General features: G+C 37.7%; 1 protein-coding gene across 1 annotated transcript in view; it reads left to right on the top strand.

The window, feature by feature from the left end:
• The window catches only part of TAFA2 (TAFA chemokine like family member 2), a 548,201-nt gene extending 528,780 nt beyond the window's left edge, over window positions 1-19,421 (top strand). Inside the window, exon 5 of the mRNA XM_060026304.1 lies at window positions 18,811-19,421. Coding sequence (XP_059882287.1) covers window positions 18,811-18,822 — 12 coding nt within the window. The 3' untranslated portion in view covers window positions 18,823-19,421. The remainder of the gene's footprint in view (window positions 1-18,810) is intronic.
• The last annotated feature ends 338 nt before the right edge of the window (window positions 19,422-19,759 follow it).

Below are 19,759 nucleotides of genomic sequence, written 5' to 3'. Positions count from 1 at the left end.
CTTCTTCTGAAATTACATATCACTTTCCCTTTATATTCATAATTAATTTGTTAATTTATCCATCCACCCACCCATCCATCATTGCAATCTTTCATTTAATAAATATTAGGCATCATTTATGTACCTGGAATGCTGCTTGGCACTGAGGAAACAAAATATGCTAATATTTTATTTCAATACATCATAGTTAAGTGGGAGAAACAGATTAATAAATAATCATAATGTGTTATGTCTTATAATAGAAGTATGAACAAAGTGCTGAATGGATGAATCACAAAGGTTTATGAAGTGGTAACATTTGTTCTGAGGTTTGAAAGGAGAGTATTTCAGGCAGAGGTAAAATGTACACAAAGATAAGGAGATACGAATGGGCATCAAGTCCTAGGAGGATTAAATAGTTGGCTGTGACTGGAGTTGAGCCTATGCATCTCTGAAGGGGTTGGGAAGGTGGGAGATGAAGTTGGGTGGGTTGAGGTCTTATCATAAAGGACCTTCTGTATTACCAGCAAGAATTTAGATTTCCTTCTATGACAGGACATCTTTATAGACTTTTCGGGAATGATGATAGCAAAGAGGAGGAGCAGACACTGTGAAGGACAAGACAAATCAGGGAGACAAATTGGGAGGTTATTCCAATTCTACAAACCAGATGGAATAAAGACCTCAATTAAAGTAATGACAGTGAGACAGAGAGTGGGGAACTAAATAAAAAGATGACTAGGATCTAGAAACTGATGAAAGAGAAAACATCTGGAGAAAATTGGTATCATTGTTCAAAATATTCAGTGGGGAGAAGTGAAATTAACATTCCTGAGAGGCTTTCCATGTTTCTGAACAATGTGAAGAAAATGGAGGCCTGGATATATTAAGTGGTATATTTATCCATCTGTTCCTTGCTTTTTCTAAAAAATATGAAGCTCCTCTAAATTTTCTCCAGCTTCATCTTTTATCTTCAGTCACATGTGACCATGGCAAGTCATGACACTGATCCACTTCATGACTATGTTGGCCCTGATATATTTGGATAAAGTCAAGTAAATGTGACCAGAACCCAAAAGTTCTGTTGTTCCTCAATCATTTTAGTCTTACATTTTCTGCTTAGGTAGAGAGAGGCCAAGATTAACAATGATGGGGAAGAGGAATCTGTACTTATTGCTCAAAGACTCAAGCTTTTTTCAAAATTGGAAAATATCTTTTTATATTATGACATGATTAGTCTATTTTCTGCTATTAATTTTAACCATCCTGAGCTCTCAAACTTATGTAGGAAATGTTTTACTTTACTTTTGATTCATCTTACCAAAACCTTCTGTTATCTGATCCTAATTACTAGCCATTCCCTCATATGATTTATTTTTCATGTTATACTCTCCAATATTAAATTATTCAAATATTTGAAAATCAAATAGTACATGTTTTATACCTTTGGAGTACTTTGGGAAAGACAGATTATAAAGAAAACTTTTGAAAGTCTATCTACAGAATGTCACAAATTACAACTGAAAAATACCATGAATCCCATTCAGACTGTTACTGAGGATTACACAGTTGATGAGTAGAGAACAAAGCTGGCTTTAGAAGTGAGTGCCCATGGGTGGCTAGACCCACACATTGGTTAAATGACTTGGCCTCATTTATCAGCATTAAAATATGTATGATTCAGGGTCATGCTTCAGCAGATTACAAACTACGATATACATAGATGTTCAGGCAAACTATGAATGGTTAAGCTTGCAAATATTAAGTCTGAATTCTAATTGAATATTACTACATAATGTTTCTACAATTCTTTTACCCTTTTATGTTAAAGTGGTTGTCTGTTGATTTCTATATACTTTCTTCCTTGATTTTAAATGAAGTCTTTTCTTACATTTGTGCAGAATGCTTCCCAAAATAGTCATGAGAAATGTTTACTATCCTTATATCAATTTCTCTTAAAAGCTGTTTATTTTAGGTACCGTTTATGGGTATGTATTTCTCTGAAATAAAAAAAAAATGTTCTAAGAGTTTATAATCCTCTAGGAGAGGTGCAAAACTGTCCCCATTGTGGGCTTTTATGGAGGTAAAGGAAGTTATTGTCTTGCTGTCCCTTTCTGCTTGTTGAAATATTCCCTTTTGCCCAGGTTTGTTTCCTGTAATAATCTTTTGAACAGTGGAGTACCTGACATGTGTTTGTTCCTTAAGCAAACGTGTAAAACTCTTCAAGTTTGAATGGAGAAGTAGAAAGAGAAGGTTTCTACTGTGCCTGATGACAGTTTTTGATTTTTCCACACTAATATTCTGGCTCCATGTTGGAGCACTAGTATGGCGAATCCTAGCGTTGGTGGCATTCTAAGGAAGGGACAGAAGTTTTGTTGAGGAGTAAAGATTCAAAACAACTCCAGAAATAAGCTCTCGTCTCGGTTTATTTCTCACAGAGCAGCAGGTGTGTACATCGTGTTGCAGGATTAACTGTAACCTATTCTTTCTTATAATTACTATTAGCATTCCAGGTGCCCCTGATTTCAGAGAAAAGATGAACTTGATACAGCTTTAGGGATCAAAGGTAAAGAACTGCTTCAGTGGTCAGTAAAGAAGACACTGAGTTATCTTTCATAAGAAAGGGGTAGGGAAGCATCATTCTTTGATATGAGGCCAAGAAACTGGCCACAAATAGCCAATATGTCATTATTGGTGAACCTAATATTGTCACCTAAAATGACCCTGCAGCTAACATATTGTTTTCCCAAGAACATGAAATGGGTAAAACAAAATCTTGGGTATAAGTGGACCTCTGTCAGTGTTCGACCTATTAGTTTGGAAATTAGCATGAAAAGCACTGAGCCATCAAACTTTCACCAAATCTCCATAAACCAAATGAAGATTGTGGTCTTACCTAATGGTTCATTCTTTCTATATTTAAATTGCCCCTTAATTGAATAAGCTATGTCATAACAGCATCTAAGTAATTAGAATTGGCTAGATTTAAAGATTCATATTTTGATCAACTTTGGGAATTTGAGACTAATGGATTATGACGATTTTTATTATTTTTTTATTATTACTATTTTTTAACATCTTTATTGGGGCATAATTACTTTACAATGGTGTGTCAGTTTCCGCTCCACAGCAAAGTGAATCAGTTATACATATACACACGCTCCCATATCTCTTCCCTCTTGCGTCTCCCTCCCTCCCACCCTCCCCATCCCACACCTCCAGGCGGTCACAAAGCACCAAGCCGATATCCCTGTGCCATGTGGCCGCTTCCCACCAGCTATCTACCCCACGTTTGTTAGTGTAAATATGTCCATGCCTCCCTCCCGCCCTGTCACAGCTCACCCTTCCCCCTCCCCATATCCTCAAGTCTGTTCTCCAGTAGGTCTGTGTCTTTTTTAGGTCTGTGTCTTTATTCCTGTCTTACCCCTAGGTTCTTCGTGACATTTTTTTTTCTTAAATTCCATATATATGTGCTAGCATATGGTATTTGTCTTTCTCTTTCTGACTTACTTCACTCTGTATGACAGACTCTAGGTCTATCCAACTCATTACAAATAGCTCAATTTCGTTTCTTTTTATGGCTAATATTCCATTGTATATATGTGCCACAACTTTTTTCTCCAGTCATTTGATGATGGGCACTTAGGTTGTTTCCATCTCTGGGCTATTGTAAATAGAGCTGCAATGAACATTTTGGTACATGACTCTTTTTGAATTTTGGTTTTCTCAGGGTATATGCCCAGTAGTGGGATTGATGGGTCATATGGTAGTTCTATTTGTAGTTTTTTAAGGAAACTCCATACTGTTCTCCATAGTGGCTGAACCAATTCACATTCCAACCAGCAGTGCAAGAGTGTTCCCTTTTCTCCACACCCTCTCCAGCATTTATTGTTTCTAGATTTTTTGATGATGGCTATTCTGACTGGTGTGAGATGATATCTCATTGTGGTTGCATTTCTCTAATGATTAATGATGTTGAGCATTCTTTCATGTGTTTCTTGGCAGTCTGTATATCTTCTTTGGAGAAATGTCTATTTAGGTCTTCTGCCCATTTTTAGATTGGGTTGTTTGTTTTTTTGTTATTGAGCTACATGGGCTGCTTGTAAATTTTGGAGATTAATCCTTGGTCAGCTGCTGCATTTGCAAATATTTTCTTCCATTCTGAGGGTTGTCTTTTGGTCTTGTTTATGGTTTCCTTTTCTGTGCAAAAGCTTTGAAGTTTCATTGGGTCCCATTTGTTTATTTTTGTTTTTATTTCCATTTCTCTAGGAGGTGGATCAGAAAGGATCTTGCTGTGATTTATGTCATAGAGTGTTCTATGTTTTCCTCTAAGAGTTTGATAGTTTCTGGCCTTACATTTAGGTCTTTAATGCATCTTGAGCTTATTTTTGTGTATGGTGTTAGGGAGTGATCTAATCTCATACTTTCACATGTACCTGTCCAGTTTTGCCAGCACCACTTATTGAAGAGGCTGTCCTTTCTCCACTGTACATTCCTGCCACCTTTATCAAAGATAAGGTGACCATATGTGCGTGGGTTTATCTCTGGGCTTTCTATCCTGTTCCATTGATCTATCTTTCTGTTTTTGTGCCAGTACCATACTGTCTTGATGACTGTAGCTTTGTAGTATAGTTTGAAGTCAGGGAGCCTGATTCCTCCAGCTCTCTTTTTCGTTATCAAGATTGCTTTGGCTATTCGGGGTCTTTTGTGTTTCCATACAAATTGTGAAATTTTTTGTTCTAGTTCTGTGAAAAATGCCAGTGGTAGTTTGATACGGATTGCATTGAATCTATAGATTGCTTTGGGTAGTAGAGTCATTTTCACAATGTTGATTCTTCCAATCCAAGAACATGGTATATCTCTCCATCTATTTGTATCATCTTTAATTTCTTTCATCAGTGTCATATAATTTTCTGCATACAGGTCTTTTGTCTCCTTAGGTAGGTTTATTCCTAGATATTTTATTCTTTTTGTTGCAGTGGTAAATGGGAGTGTTTTCTTGATTTCACTTTCAGATTTTTCATCATTAGTGTATAGGAATGCCAGAGATTTCAGTGCATTAATTTTGTATCCTGTTACTTTACCAAATTCATTGATTAGCTCTAGTAGTTTTCTGGTAGCATCTTTAGGATTCTCTATGTATAGTATCATGTCATCTGCAAACAGTGACAGCTTTACTTCTTCTTTTCCGATTTGGATTCCTTTTATTTCCTTTTCTTCTCTGATTGCTGTGGCTAAAACTTCCAAAACTATGTTGAATAAGAGTGCTGAGAGTGGGCAACCTTGTCTTGTTCCTGATCTTAGTGGAAATGCTTTCAGTTTTTAACCATTGAGGATGATGTTGGCTGTGGGCTTGTCATATATGGCCTTTATTATGTTGAGAAAAGTTCCCTCTATGCCTACTTTCTGCAGGGTTTTTATCATAAATGGATGTTGAATTTTGTCAAAAGCTTTCTCTGCATTTATTTACATGATCATATGGTTTTTCTCCTTCAATTTGTTAATATGGTGTATCACATTGATAGATTTGCGTATATTGAAGAATCCTTGCATTCCTGGAATAAACCCCACTTGATCATGGTGTATGATCCTTTTAATGTGCTGTTGGATTCTGTTTGCTAGTATTTTGTTGAGGATTTTTGCATCTATGTTCATCAGTGATATTGGCCTGTAGTTTTCTTTCTTTGTGACATCCTTGTCTGGTTTTGGTATCAAGGTGATGGTGGCCTCGTAGAAGGAATTTGGGAGTGTTCCTCCCTCTGTTATATTTTGGAAGAGTTTGAGAAGGATAGGTGTTAGCTCTTCTCTAAATGTTTGATAGAATTCGCCTGTGTAGCCATCTGGTCCTGGGCTTTTGTTTGTTGGAACATTTTTAATCACAGTTTCAATTTCAGTGCTTGTGATTGGTCTGTTCATATTTCTTCCTGATTCAGTCTTGGCAGGTTGTGCATTTCTAAGAATTTGTCCATTTCTTCCAGATTGTCCATTTTATTGGCATAGAGTTGCTTGTAATAAGCTCTCATGATCTTTTTTATTTCTGCAGTGTCAGTTCTTACTTCTCCTTTTTCATTTCTAATTCTATTGATTTGAGTCTTCTCCCTTATTTTCTTGATGAGTCTGGCTAATGATTTATCTATTTTGTTTATCTTCTCAAAGAACCAGCTTTTAGTTTTATTGATCTTTGCTATTGTTTCCTTCATTTCCTTTTCATTTATTTCTGATCTGATTTTTATGATTTCTTTCCTTCTGCTAGCTTTGGGTTTTTTTTTGTTCTTCTTTCTCTAATTGCTTGAGGTGCAAGGTTAGGTTGTTTATTTGAGATGTTTCCTGCTTCTTAAGGTGGGCTTGTATTGCTATACACTTCCCCCTTAGAACTGCTTTTGCTGCATCCCATAGGTTTCGGGTCATTGTGTCTCCATTGTCATTTGTTTCTAGGTATTTTTTGATTTCCTCTTTGATTTCTTCAGTGATCACTTCGTTATTAAGTAGTGTATTGTTTAGCCTCCATGTGTTTGTATATTTTACAGATCTTTTCCTTTAACTGATATCTAGTCTCATGGCATTGTGGTCAGAAAAGATACTTGATACAATTTCAATTTTCTTAACTTTACCAAGGCTTGATTTGTGACCCAAGATATGATCTATCCTGGAGAACGTTCCATGAGCACTTGAGAATAATGTGTATTCTGTTGTTTTTGGATGGAGTGTCCTATAAATATCAATTAAGTCCATCTTGTTTAATGTATCATTTAAAGCTTGTGTTTCCTTGTTTATTTTCATTTTGGATGATCTGTCCATTGGTGAAAGTGGGGTGTTAAAGTCCTCTACTATGAATGTGTTACTGTCGATTTCCCCTTTTATGGCTGTTAGTATTTGCCTTATGTATTGAGGTGCTCCTATGTTGGGTGCATAAATATTTACAATTGTTATATCTTCTTCTTGGATTGATCCCTTGATCATTATGTAGTGTCCTTCTTCGTCTCTTCTAATAGTCTTTATTTTAGAGTCTATTTTGTCTGAAATGAGAATTGCTACTCCAGCTTTCTTTTGGTTTCCATTTGCATGGAATATCTTTTTCCATCCCCTTACTTTCAGTCTGTACGTGTCTCTAGGTCTGAAGTGGGTCCCTTGTAGACAGCATATATAAGGGTCTTGTTTTCGTATCCATTCAGCCAATCTGTGTCTTTTGGTGGGAGCATTTAGTCTATTTACATTTATGGTAATTATCGATATGTATGCTCCTATTCCCATTTTCTAAATTGTTTTGGGTTCATTATTATAGGTCTTTTCCTTCTCTTGTGTTTCTTGTCTAGAGAAGTTCCTTTAGCATTTGTTGTAAAGCTGGTTTGGTGGTGCTGAACTCTCTCAGCTTTTGCTTTTCTGTAAAGGATTTAATTTCTCCATCGAATCTGAATGAGATCCTTGCTGGGTAGAGTAATCTTGGTTGCAGGTTTTTCTCCTTCATCACTTTCAGTATGTCCTGCCACTCCCTTCTGGCTAGCAGGGTTTCTGCTGAGAGATCAGCTGTTAACCTTATGAGGATTCCCTTGTGTGTTATTTACTGTTTTTCCCTTGCTGCTTTTAATATGCTTTGTATTTAATTTTTGACAGTTTGATTAATATGTGTCTTGGTGTGTTTCTCCTTGGATTTATCGTGTATGGGACTCTCTGTGCTTCCTGGACTTGATTAACTATTTCCTTTCCCATATTAGGGAAGTTTTCAACTATCATCTCTTCAAATATTTTCTCAGTCCCTTTCTTTTTCTCTTCTTCTTCTGGAACCCCTATAATTCGAATGTTGGTGCATTTAATGTTGTCCCAGAGGTCTCTGAGACTGTCCTCAGTTCGTTTCATTCTTTTTTCTTTATTCTGCTCTGCAGTAGTTATTTCCACTATTTTATCTTCCAGGTCACTTATCCATTCTTCTGCCTCAGTTATTCTGCTATTGATCCCATCTAGAGTACTTTTAATTTCATTTATTGTGTTGTTCATCATTGCTTGTTTCATCTTTATTTCTTCTAGGTCCTTGTTAACTGTTTCTTGCATTTTGTCCATTCTATTTCCAAGATTTTGGATCATCCTTACTATCATTATTCTGAATTCTTTTTCAGGTAGACTGCCTATTTCCTCTTCATTTGTTATGTCTGGTGCATTTTTATCTTGCTCCTTCATCTGTGGTGTGTTTTTCTGTCTTCTCATTTTGCTTATCTTACTGTGTTTGGGGTCTCCTTTTTGCAGGTTGCAGGTTCATAGTTCCCATTGTTTTTGATGTCTGTCTCCAGTGGGTAAGGTTGGTTCAGTGGGTTGTGTAGGCTTCCTGGTTGAGGGGACTTGTGCCTGTGTTGTGGTGGATGAGGCTGGATCTTGTCTCTCTAGTGGGCAGGTCCACGTCTGGTGGTGTGTTTTGGGGGTGTCTGTGGACTTATTATGATTTTAGGCAGCCTCTCTGCTAATGGGTGGGGTTGTGTTCCTGTCTTGCTAGTTGCTTGGCATAGGTTGTCCAGCACTGTAGCTTGCTGGTCGTTGAGTGAAGCTGGGTGCTGGTGTTAAGATGGAAGTCTCTGGGAGATTTTTGCCATTTGATATTATGTGGAGCTGGGAGGTCTCTTGTTGTCCAGTGTCCTGAAGTTGGCTCTCCCACCTCAGAGGCAGAGCCCTGACTCCTGGCTGGAGCACCAAGAGCCTTTCATCCACACGGCTCAGAATAAAAGGGAGAAAAAGTAGAGAGAATTAGTGGAAGTATGAAGAAAGAAAGAAAGAGAGAAAGAAAGAAAGGAAGAAAGAAAGGAGGGAAGGAAGAAGAAAAGGAAAGAAGGCAAAAAGTAAAGGAGGGAGGGAGGAAGGAAGGAAGAGAAGGAAGGAAAAAAGACAAAGGAGATACAGTAAAATAAAGTATAATAAAGTTATTGAATTAAAAAATAATTATTTAGAAAACAAAAAGGGACGGATAGAGCCTTAGGCTAAATGTTGGAAGCAAAGCTATACAGACAAAATCTTACACAGAATCATACACATACACCCTTACAAAAAGAGGTAAAGGGGAAAAAAATCATAAATCTTGCTCTCAAAGTCCACCTCCTCAATTTGGGATGATTCGTTGTCTAAAGGAGGGAAGGAAGGAAAGAAAGAAAGAAAGAAGGAACGAAGGTAAAGTATAATAGAGTTATTAAAATTAAAATTAATTAAGAAAAAAATTTTAAAAAAACAATGGACGGATAGAACCCTAGGACAAATGGTGGAAGCAAAGCTATACAGACAAGTTCTCACACAGAAGCATACCCATACACATTCACAAAAAGAGGAAAACGGGAAAAAATCATAGATCTTGCTCTCGAAGTCCACCTCCTCAATTTGGGATGATTCGTTGTCTATTCATGTATTCCACAGATGCAGGGCACATCAAGTTGATTGTGGAGCTTTAATCCGCTGCTCCTGAGGCTGCTGGGAGAGATTTCCCTTTCTCTTCTTTGTTTGCACAGCTCCCGGGATTCAGCTTGGATTTGGCCCCACCTCTGCGTGTAGGTCGCAGGAGGGCATCTGTTTTTGGCTCAGACAGGACGGGGTTAAAGGAGCCGCTGACTCGGGGGCTCTGGCTCACTCAGGCCGGGGGGGAGGGAGGGGCACGGAGTGCGGAGCGAGCCTGTGGCGGCAAAGGCCGGCGTGACGTTGCACCAGCCTGAGGCGCGCCGTGCGTTCTCCCGGGAAAGTTGTCCCTGGATCCTGGGAACCTGGCAGCAGGGGGCTGCACAGGCTCCCGGGAAGAGGGGTGGGGATAGTGACCTGTGCTCGCACACAGGCCCCTTGGTGGTGGCAGCAGCAGCCTTAGCGTCTCATGCCCGTCTCTGGGGTTTGCGCTTTTAGCCGCGGCTCGCGCCCGTCTCGGGCTCCTTTAAGCAGCGCTCTTAAACCCCTCTCCTCGCGTACCAGGAAACAGAGGGAAGAAAAAGTCTCTTGCCTCTTCGGCAGGTCCAGACTTTTCCCCGGACTCCCTCCCGGCTAGCCAGGACTCCCTCCCGGCTAGCCGTGGTGCACTAACCCCTTCAGGCTATGTTCAAGCCGCCAACCCCAGTCCTCTCCCTGCGCTCCCACCGAAACCAGAGCCTCAGCTCGCAGCCCCGCCCGCCCCAGCGGGTGAGCAGACAAGCCTCTCGGGCTGGCGAGTGCCGGTCGGCACCGATCCTCTGTGCGGGAATCTCCCCGCTTTGCCCTCCGCACCCCTGTTGCTGTGCTCTCCTCCGCGGCTCCGAAGCTCCCCCCTCCTCCTCCCATAGTCTCCGCCCGTGAAGGGGCTTCCTAGTGTGTGGAAACTTTTCCTCCTTCACAGCTCCCTCCCACTGGTGCAGGTACCGTCCCTATTCTTTTGTTTCTGTTTTTTCTTTATTTTCTTTTGCCCTACCCAGGTACGTGGGGGGGTTTCTTGCCTTTTGGGAGGTCTGAGGTCTTCTGACGGCATTCAGTAGGTGTTCTGTAGGAGTTGTTCCACGTGTAGATGTATTTCTGGTGTATCTGTGGGGAGGAAGGTGATCTCCGCGTCTTACTCTTCCACCATATTCCCAGCACCCCTCATGACTATTTTTTTTAAAGGGAGAAATATATCTGGGAAATAGGAAAAAAAAAAAAAATCAAACACCCCCAACATAGTAAACATCACTGCCTATGCTGCCCTATCCTTCACAAAATGGATTCTAGTTTTTATAACTTAGAGAAACATTTTTTCCCAAAAATGTACTGCATATAGATTGGTCATCTCTAAACTTAATTTTATGGCAGAAGATAGGGATGGAAAGGAGAGTGTGTGTGTGTGTGTGTGTGTGTGTGTGTGTGTGTGTGCGCTACTTAAGGCACGGTACTAGCCTCGTTCTTCCACAAGTTACACCAAGTTCTTTTCAAAATGAAAGCAACATATTCTTTATGCAGACAGGTGTCTCAAGGAAAAGTTGTATTTATAACTCAAACCAACCAGGAAGCTAAGAGAAAATGTTTCTCTCTTAGTAATTCCTAGGCTACTAAGACAGATTCCTTCCAAGTTTCAATCCTTCCTCCCAAATTCCACTTATCTTAAATTCACCTTATAAACACAATTTTTATTGCTTACTTCTGTTAGCCCTTATATGCAGTGAGGCTGAAATTCTTGACTGTGATACTTGACCAGATGTAAACTTTTAAAGTAAGTCTTTACAACAGAAATTGGATTAAAAACTATCAATTCAAATTACTTCTTTACATATGTGAGGTGAGTCTAAAGAAATGAACCTACTATCAAATTTAGCAGGAAAAGTGCCTTCCAACTGAGTTCAAAGTTTCAACCGTCTCTAAAAATGTGTGAACTCACTGGTATATGGAATAATATCTGTAAAAATCTATTCAGCTTTCCTCAAAGCATTCAAACTAATTGTTTTCCCAGTTTAAGGACTTTATGATGTTTCTTTAAACAGTGTAATACCATTATACTGTTGTCTTTCAAAATTATCTAAATTTTTGTTGTTTTGCCACCTGGATTAAATGGAATGTATATATGGTAGAAAGCCAGGAGACGTAGGAAAGTCTTAAATTTTCTTAATGTCCCAAAGGAACTTATTAACTACCCAAAGAGAAGTCAGGGAATGCTAACAGTTAATGTCATCCAGAGAGAGTCAGTTGATCTGCCTCCGAGTGGATGAATGTGCATAAATGGAAGTGCAAACAGTCATCTGCTTTCATGAGTCACATAGAAGAGTTCATGGCAGGCACACTGTACAGCTTTCAAAGTTCCAAGAAATGGTGCAAGTCCATCTGTTCCAAAGACTCATTTCTAGTTGAGATATTCATTTGCACAGCACAGGAAGCTGAAAGCCACTGACAGATGTATTTGTGGCAAAAGCTCACTAGTCCTGCATTCTAATACAGGTTTTTTAGTAAAATGAAGTCTATATAGTGGTTATACCACCAATGAATTTAGGTAATAAATAAGGTAATCAGGTAATCAAGTAAATAATAAAGTAATCGGGATAAAATTTTATACCATTTTGAATTAGTCCTCATTATCCTTGGGGATAGAAGGGAATTAGAAACTCACTAAGTCTAGCCAGCTTGTTTGACAGGTATGAACGAACCAGGGAGGTTGAGAGATTTTTAAGTGACTTGTCCAAAGTTCTAAAACCAGAAGCTTGTAACACTTATAAACTCTTATCAAAACAAGCCCACCTCTTCTCAGTCAGTCTGGTGCTCTGTTTTCTTTTCCAGAAGTCTAGGAAGACTCTATGACATTTTCCGCTTCCAAACCGGGACCCACACTGAGGTACACCTAAATACTGGGTTGGCAAAAAGGTTTGGGTTTTTCCTTAAGATGTTACAGAATAGAATCAGGTAGCTACAGAAATGCTCTGTTGTTTGAAATGACTATTCCCAATCACCCAAGGCTGTTACATTTTTTGAGATAAATTTTTTGAGAATTCATAGAACGGATAACAAGGTCAGTTAGTGGCAATATTGACCCCAGCCGAAGTATGAAACAGATTGGCTTTGGTGCCGCAAATGTTAAATGTGGAGGCCAAGCCACAGCACCAGCCATTCTTAGGAAAATGAAACTGCGGTATGAAAATGCAGTAGTTTTCAGGGCTTATAGGAATCACTTTCACCAGCATGAAGGTAAAATAGAGGCTTAATTTTTTACATAGGTGTGTATGTTTATGAAGGTGATTCATATGTCATTGCCTTAAACTGCCTCATCTATACTTAAAAGCTGTCTGGTCAGCTTGCTCTTAAATGATTATTTCAGACCAATAGGAGTCTTCCATTTCATAATACCTCATTGCATAAGGTGCTCTAAGAAAGCACAAGTGCGTTCATGTACAGTTACGACCAACTCAATGGCAGCTTTTCTCCAGCTTAAATGAGAAAACCTGCTGCTGCAGAGTCAGAGTCATGATGTTTTAATTGCACATTTAGTACACAAAAAGTGAAGCAAGAAGTCATGTACTTGTAAAAGCTACATTAAAAAAATACATTTGCAGTGAAGCAGCAATTATTTTCCAAGCAAGGAATAGTTCATTCAAATCAGCATTTAGTGGTTAAAAAAAATGGGATTGCTTTAAGAATCCATTTACTGACTCAGAAAGATTTTAAATGGTAGAGTGCCTTATGTTATATACCTGAAACTAATACAATGTATGTCAATTATACATTAATAAAGAAATTAATTAATTAAAAGATCGGCATTTAGCATGAGGGTATTCTAGTCTTCCTTTTTACCTATATCGAATAAGTTAGATTATTGGAATATTAGTTTGAAATGATGCCTATCTATGATGTTAAGCAGCTATATTATAAAAATCTGACATGCACTGCATTTTAATCTGCTGCCTCCTTTCAGAAATACTGCCACCTATTCCTTGCCTTCCAATTATTTAAAGAATGTCCATCAGTCTAAAGATAAATGTTTGTTTCTCTAATAAATAACCTGGGTATTTTAGTGAAAATTTTTTTTAAAAATGAAATTGACTTACGTTCATAATGCATTGTCTCTTCTATTCTTGTATGTGACTCATTTTATATTCAAAGGAACATAAATATTGTTCATTTTGTATTCAAAGGAACATAAATATTGTTCAATAGTTCCTCATAAAAAGATTTTAATGCCCACACTGGAGAAAATAAGAGTATTTTGTAAGTTAAGCTAATATGATAGGATTTACACGGACACTGTGGCGATTTGGCAGTGATTTCACAAATTTATGTAGACTGGCAGAGTGAACAACTGAAATTTAAAAAAAAATCTGGGATATGGGCTGGAACCCAAATACATCAAAGGAGCCATCAATAATGAATAAGGAAACTTACAAATCTGCATTTTGTTTGGCATAATTATACCACATTTATTTCTACGCCTAGGTGGTTAAAGTGTAGTACTAGTTTCCTAAATATTTTTCCTGCATGTAGAGTCTGATGGCAGCTGGTCCACTAGAAAAACAAATAATGCAATTGCCTGTAAAAACTAGTAACTTATGCTCAGAAATAATCGAGAGCAAACGTAGGAATTCAATGCGTTTAGGTGCGTAGAAATGTACCCATATCTGAATAATGTTACCACTTACATAATGCTTATTATGTGCCTTAGAATATTAGTTCTAAGCATTTGACCAATTAACTTATTTTCTCCTCAGCTCATACAACTCTATGATTTAGGTACTAATATTATAGCTGTTTTACTCAAGGTCACATGCTGAGTTATCAGCAGAAATAAGCACTGAACCTAGACAGCCTGGCTTCAAAGTATAACCTTTTTAACCATTACATACTCTCTATCACCTTGTCTGAAAAGACAGTCTCTCTCCCAAAGCCAGCTAAAACAATAGTGCTTCCATCTTGATATATGACTTTGATTAACAGCATACGAAATGAATAATTACAAATTTAGTTACTATAAGACACAGCAAATTTACTAATTAAATCAATGTTTATAGAGAAACAAGAAGTAATAATGCCCCCTCCCATAGGCATCCTATGCATCACCTTTTGTGTCTTATTTGGGAATTAGTACTGCTACCACCTGTTAATATTTAAAAAGCATTTGCCTGGACAGACACTTGGCAGGGATTATCTGATTTAATCACAATAGCAAACATATGAGGGCTGATAATACCATTTTTATATTTCACATGGGAGACTAAGGCTCGGGGGTTTAAATAATTTATCAACCTCACAGTGTTAGAAAGTGATAAGGCAGAGATTTGAACCCAGGCAGCCTGTCTGCACAGCCCACACTATTTGTCATTATGCCTCTTACCATAGTGTGTTGTTTCCCATTGGCAACCTAGTCAGCATGATTTGAACAGGGAAAAAGAACTATAGGCTCCATGAATATAATGATTTTAAGAACTTTATAAAAGCATCTTTTGCACTTGGGGACAGAATGGATTCTGTAATTTTTTACCTTTTTTAGCCTTTCTAATTTATCTTACCTTGAAGATGGGCAGAGCATATAACATAATGGTCAAAATGAAGACAGGCAGTATTAAAATAGTTGACTTCACTTCATTTTAAATATAGCATCTTATATGCCATTTACCTGGTTTTAGTTTCGCCATTTAAATCGGTGAACAGATGTAAAAAGACATGATTTTAGCATAAATTATTGAGAAATCTAATCAGAGCCCTGTAGTAGATTTGTTGGACTGGAAGAAATAAATGGATGCTCTCATCTTAAAGAATCAGTGCTTTTTATTTAATGTTACCAGATTAGCTTCTTCAACCTGGTGGCTCATTACCAAGATAGCTTTGTGCTTTATGAAATAATATTGATAATAATAGTAATAATAATTTATTATTGCATGTGTTCAGCAGCCAAGTAGTTTCACTTACCGAATTGGCTGGTGTGCAGCACACACAAAATTTGCATGAAAAAGAACAGCTGTGTAAAATACTGCCTTTGGAAAGGCAAATTTACTGAGATAGTAATTACAGTGTATGAAGCTCAAGGCATAACCGTAATGATTGTAGGACCATTTCTCTCCCTCATGCAGTATTTTACATCTATTGCCCTCAGAACCAGAAGACAGCGAATTCATGGTAGCAAATGCTATTTCCTATCCGGTAAAAGTGATTCTATTGCAACCTCCTGCATTTAGTCACTGAAAACTTGCTGAAAAGCCTCCTTTGAAGGTAAAACTTTTACTAGTTGGCCTCTTCCAAAAGATGGGCTTGAGTGAAAAGAGAGTAATATTTAAGTTCTAAAAAATAAGGCAGTGCTTAATTTGATGTACTAAAAGCTTACTTTTGAATGACAGCAAAATTTTTAAATGTTGGATTGTATAAGTATTGTTTAAGCAACTCTTTCATATCAGGAAGTTCCAGTTTATCATCTATAAAGGGTAAAATGGCAATCCTTTTTCCTCAATTAGCATGTCATAATTTAAACATGATTCACTTGGACTTAATGCGCACATAAATCATAAAAGCGTTTTTTGTACTGAATTTTAGACAATAATTTTAAAGTGTTATTTGGACCTTTCATATTAGGTGATGAAAATTGGTGACAATGTACCTGTATTCAGAATCATCTACATGTTTTTAAATCTTTGGCTTTGCCATTTCATTTGGTACAAATCTGGAAGTTGTCAGGGAGAGCGCTGATATATTCATACTTCGTTGAAAAGGGCAAATTATGACTTAGCCTTTGTTTGAATTCCTTAAGTGTAGTCCTCTAACTTGAGAGTGAATGTCTGTCTGTTAGTGGGATCCTCTCATTCTACTTTTAGTGGTTTTCTTGTTAAATATTTATGCATTGAAAAAAACTGATCCCAACTCTAAAACGTTCATTTTTATAGTACTTCATAGTTGACAAAGCTAGGTTTTCATAAGTATAATAATTCGATCCTCATAGCAACGCTGTGAGGCTAACAAGATTATCCCCATTTTACACATGGGAAGCTGTAGGGCCCAGAGGTTGTATGACACAGCCAGTGTGATTAGTATTCTTGCCACACTGACCTAAATCCAGAGCTCTATGTGCCGAACCACAACAGTCCTCTGATCAAGATCAAATGATTTACAAAAATCATACTGAAAACAAGTTGTCTGTTACCCTTCATCTCATAAAATGTGGATTTTTTAGGATTAATAAACTAGGAAACTAGGAAATAGTGCATGAAATTGGAGAATAAGGAAAAGCTTTCATTATGTTTCAATCCATGCTTATTTTAGACGATCACTTCTTTAAATCATGTTTAAAGTTTGGTTTTCTAGCAATTATTTTAGCTGATAGAAACACAGCATGATAGAAATGTGTATTTATGACATTCTGGGGCATGTGGATTGTATAGTTATGTGTTTGTGTATACTTATATGTTTCCTCTACTGACATGGAAGAAAAATGTATTACAGATATATAAACCTTTGGTATTATACTGTCAATTTGATGTCTATTTTTAAAATTATGTGAAAATAAAGCTTTAAATATATCAATGGTTGAGAGAATCACTCCTCAGCTTTATATAAACCAGCAGGATGAAATACTTACCTTGGAATGAAGATGTAAGAATGCGTCCGCCACACCCACCAAGAGATTACTTGGAACCTGGGCTTGCGGTGGCTCAAGAGGACGTGTCACTTGCTTTCCTGGAGTCATTGCACTGTGCCCCTCCAGTTGCCCGTGTTGAACCTCTCCTGAGGCTAAACCAGTTGTTCTCTTCCTCTTTTTTTCCTGTCATTTCAAGCACTGGTTCCCATATTATGTTTCATAATGATGCCTACTAAGAGAGTTTTCAGAAAAGGCAGGTGAATTTTCTCAGCCAGTGGAAATCAGATTGTATTACATCAATGTTTGTCAATAAAGTGTATCACAAAAATAACATTTCTGTGTTTCTCACAGTGATCAGCCATCTGCATCAGCAACCTGTAACATCATGTCCATAGCACTCTTCACATTTCCTCCCCACCTTCTTCTTACACTGACTCCCAGGCTGGGAGCCATTCTCACAACTTGTATAAAATGACCATTGAATGGCAGACAAATTGATAATGAAATTGCTTCCCTATCGAAGATATCCCCTGCTCCCAGAATCTCTAGAGGCCAGCAGACCCTTCACATCTGTATCTTCCCACCCACAGTTCCATTCCTTCCATAGTTTCTCTGTGCACGGGCATAAGCAGCTACAGATACACAGACAGAAGCTCCTTCTTTGGGAGGGGTAGCTGACCAATGAGACACAGATATGAAGGCTCCCTCCATGCAGAACCTACCTGTTTGAATTTTACACCTTCCTGTGGAGACCAGCTATGGCAGAGCAAAGTCTAGAGCTGCCTTTCTTGTTTTGTTTAATGTTCCTATTTTTCATAGTTGACCGAACAACAATAAACAACCCAAACAAAACCCAGTCTTTTGGCAAATATTTCATGAAAAGACAAGTAACTATGTCATTTAATGAAATAAAACCAAAGTGTCCACAATAATTTTTAAAAACTCACTTTTTGTTACTCACCATTGCTGCAAAAGAACTGTTAGGCAACTCTAAGTACTGTGATATTAAGAGCATAACTAGAAATTCATTGACACAGCAGAAATCTCTCTCTATATCATCTTCCTTCCATATGCATATAGAGATATCTGTGTATGTATCAGGTATTCTAGCTAGCTAGCTATTATTCCTTTTTCCTGCATACAAACATTCTCTGGACTTGAGTAGGTGTAAAAATCCAGTGTGAATCTGCCTCAGTAATGTATAATAGCATTAATAATACCGCTGTAATCAATTTCATGAGAAATTTGGGCACCTTTAAAATTTGGTAAAGGATTGTACTATCATTAATTGTTTTTCTCTCAAAATAATAGGGTTTATTTTGCCTTATGAATGGCTAATTTTCTGAAATACAGTTGAGTCAATAAGCACTCAACTTTTAAACTACTTCAAGAATGGATTTTATGCAACCAGATCTCAAGGGCTTTCTTGAAGATGGGGTCTGATTGTATTCCTGAGGCCAAAGGCTTTTCTTCACTGACTCCTGGCATGATGTGTATGATCTCTGGGTTATTATGTCCACCAAGCCTGTGCAAAGAACAGGGATTTCAGAATCATTCTTCAGATCTGAAAGGGCAAAGATCACCAGTTAAGATCTTCCTGGTCACCGTTGGAGTCATTTGGATAATAGTTCAAGGGGCTCTAAATATATTATGAAATAATAGAGAAAATAATTCTTTTAATAAGCTATAAATACCTAAATATGGTAGTCCTTTAAAATTCACCAATTTATTTGATACAGCATTTTGAGTTACATATTCATTTCTAATACTTAATTGTGTAGAGTTTTAAGATGCTGGCTGTTATGAAATGATTCTATTTTCTTCTTCTTTTGCAGGTAACCCATTAACAAAGGATAAATCAAGTGATCCTCAAGGCTGATTACATTGAACATCAGCACAGAAACATAACTCATGAGGTGATCTTGAAGGAAAATTTTTATACAGCTCACAAGAGGCACTCTGGAGTCTGCTATTTCCAGGGGATTTCATGGCTTGTAATCAGCTTCTTCTTGGAATCAAGACTTTTTAAAAGTCCGACATGAACTTCTATATCATGAAGATTTCATCAGATTTGAACTGTGTTCAACTTGTATAATTGCACTTGCAAAAAGGATTTGAAGTTACTGTCTGAAGAGTTGGCGTTGCCGGATGGTGTCAGAGACACTTACCTTTTGGGGTCTTGGCTCCAAATGTGACTGCTTTTCTTGTTTCTGAGTCTCCCAAGTGCACTGGCCTTCTGTCATGGACCTGTTCCCGAGTCCTGTGTTCAGTGGCTAGGACTGCACATGGCTTCAGTGACTTTTCCTTTGCGAACTTCTCCTCTGGCATGGTGTAGACTGAGACAATTTATTTGTATCCTAATCTTGAAGCTCTGAAAGCCTACATGTTTTAACATCTTAAAGTTGCTTTTGTTAAAGGAATGGAAATATATATCCATTGATAATAATTATTGTTGGCAAGTAAAGTTATCTGAATACATCAATCATATAAGAATGTATAGACAAGCTGACATGTTTCCCCAAGGCTAACACACTGCTGCAGCTCTCTGTCAGTAAAATAGGTAGTAGTTAGAACTGAATTACCATTTTCATTATATACTCCTGTTTGGTACCTCTAGAGTACTCTCCCTTTCAGTTTTTTTTGTTTTTTTTTTTAAAGTGGGCTTTTTCTTTCATTTTTATCTTTACTTTTTCCCTTCACAGAAATTAGCAGTGAGCAGTCAAGTATTTAGGTAACCTTCAGTTTCAAAAAATTGCCAAGGATGCACGTGGGTTTTGATTTCTT

This window comes from Delphinus delphis, chromosome 11 (assembly GCF_949987515.2).
Source record: "Delphinus delphis chromosome 11, mDelDel1.2, whole genome shotgun sequence".
In the NCBI taxonomy this organism is placed as follows: Eukaryota; Metazoa; Chordata; class Mammalia; order Artiodactyla; family Delphinidae; genus Delphinus; species Delphinus delphis.
The sequence above is the reverse complement of the archived record's forward strand: the minus strand, read 5'-3'. Positions and strand labels throughout refer to the sequence as shown.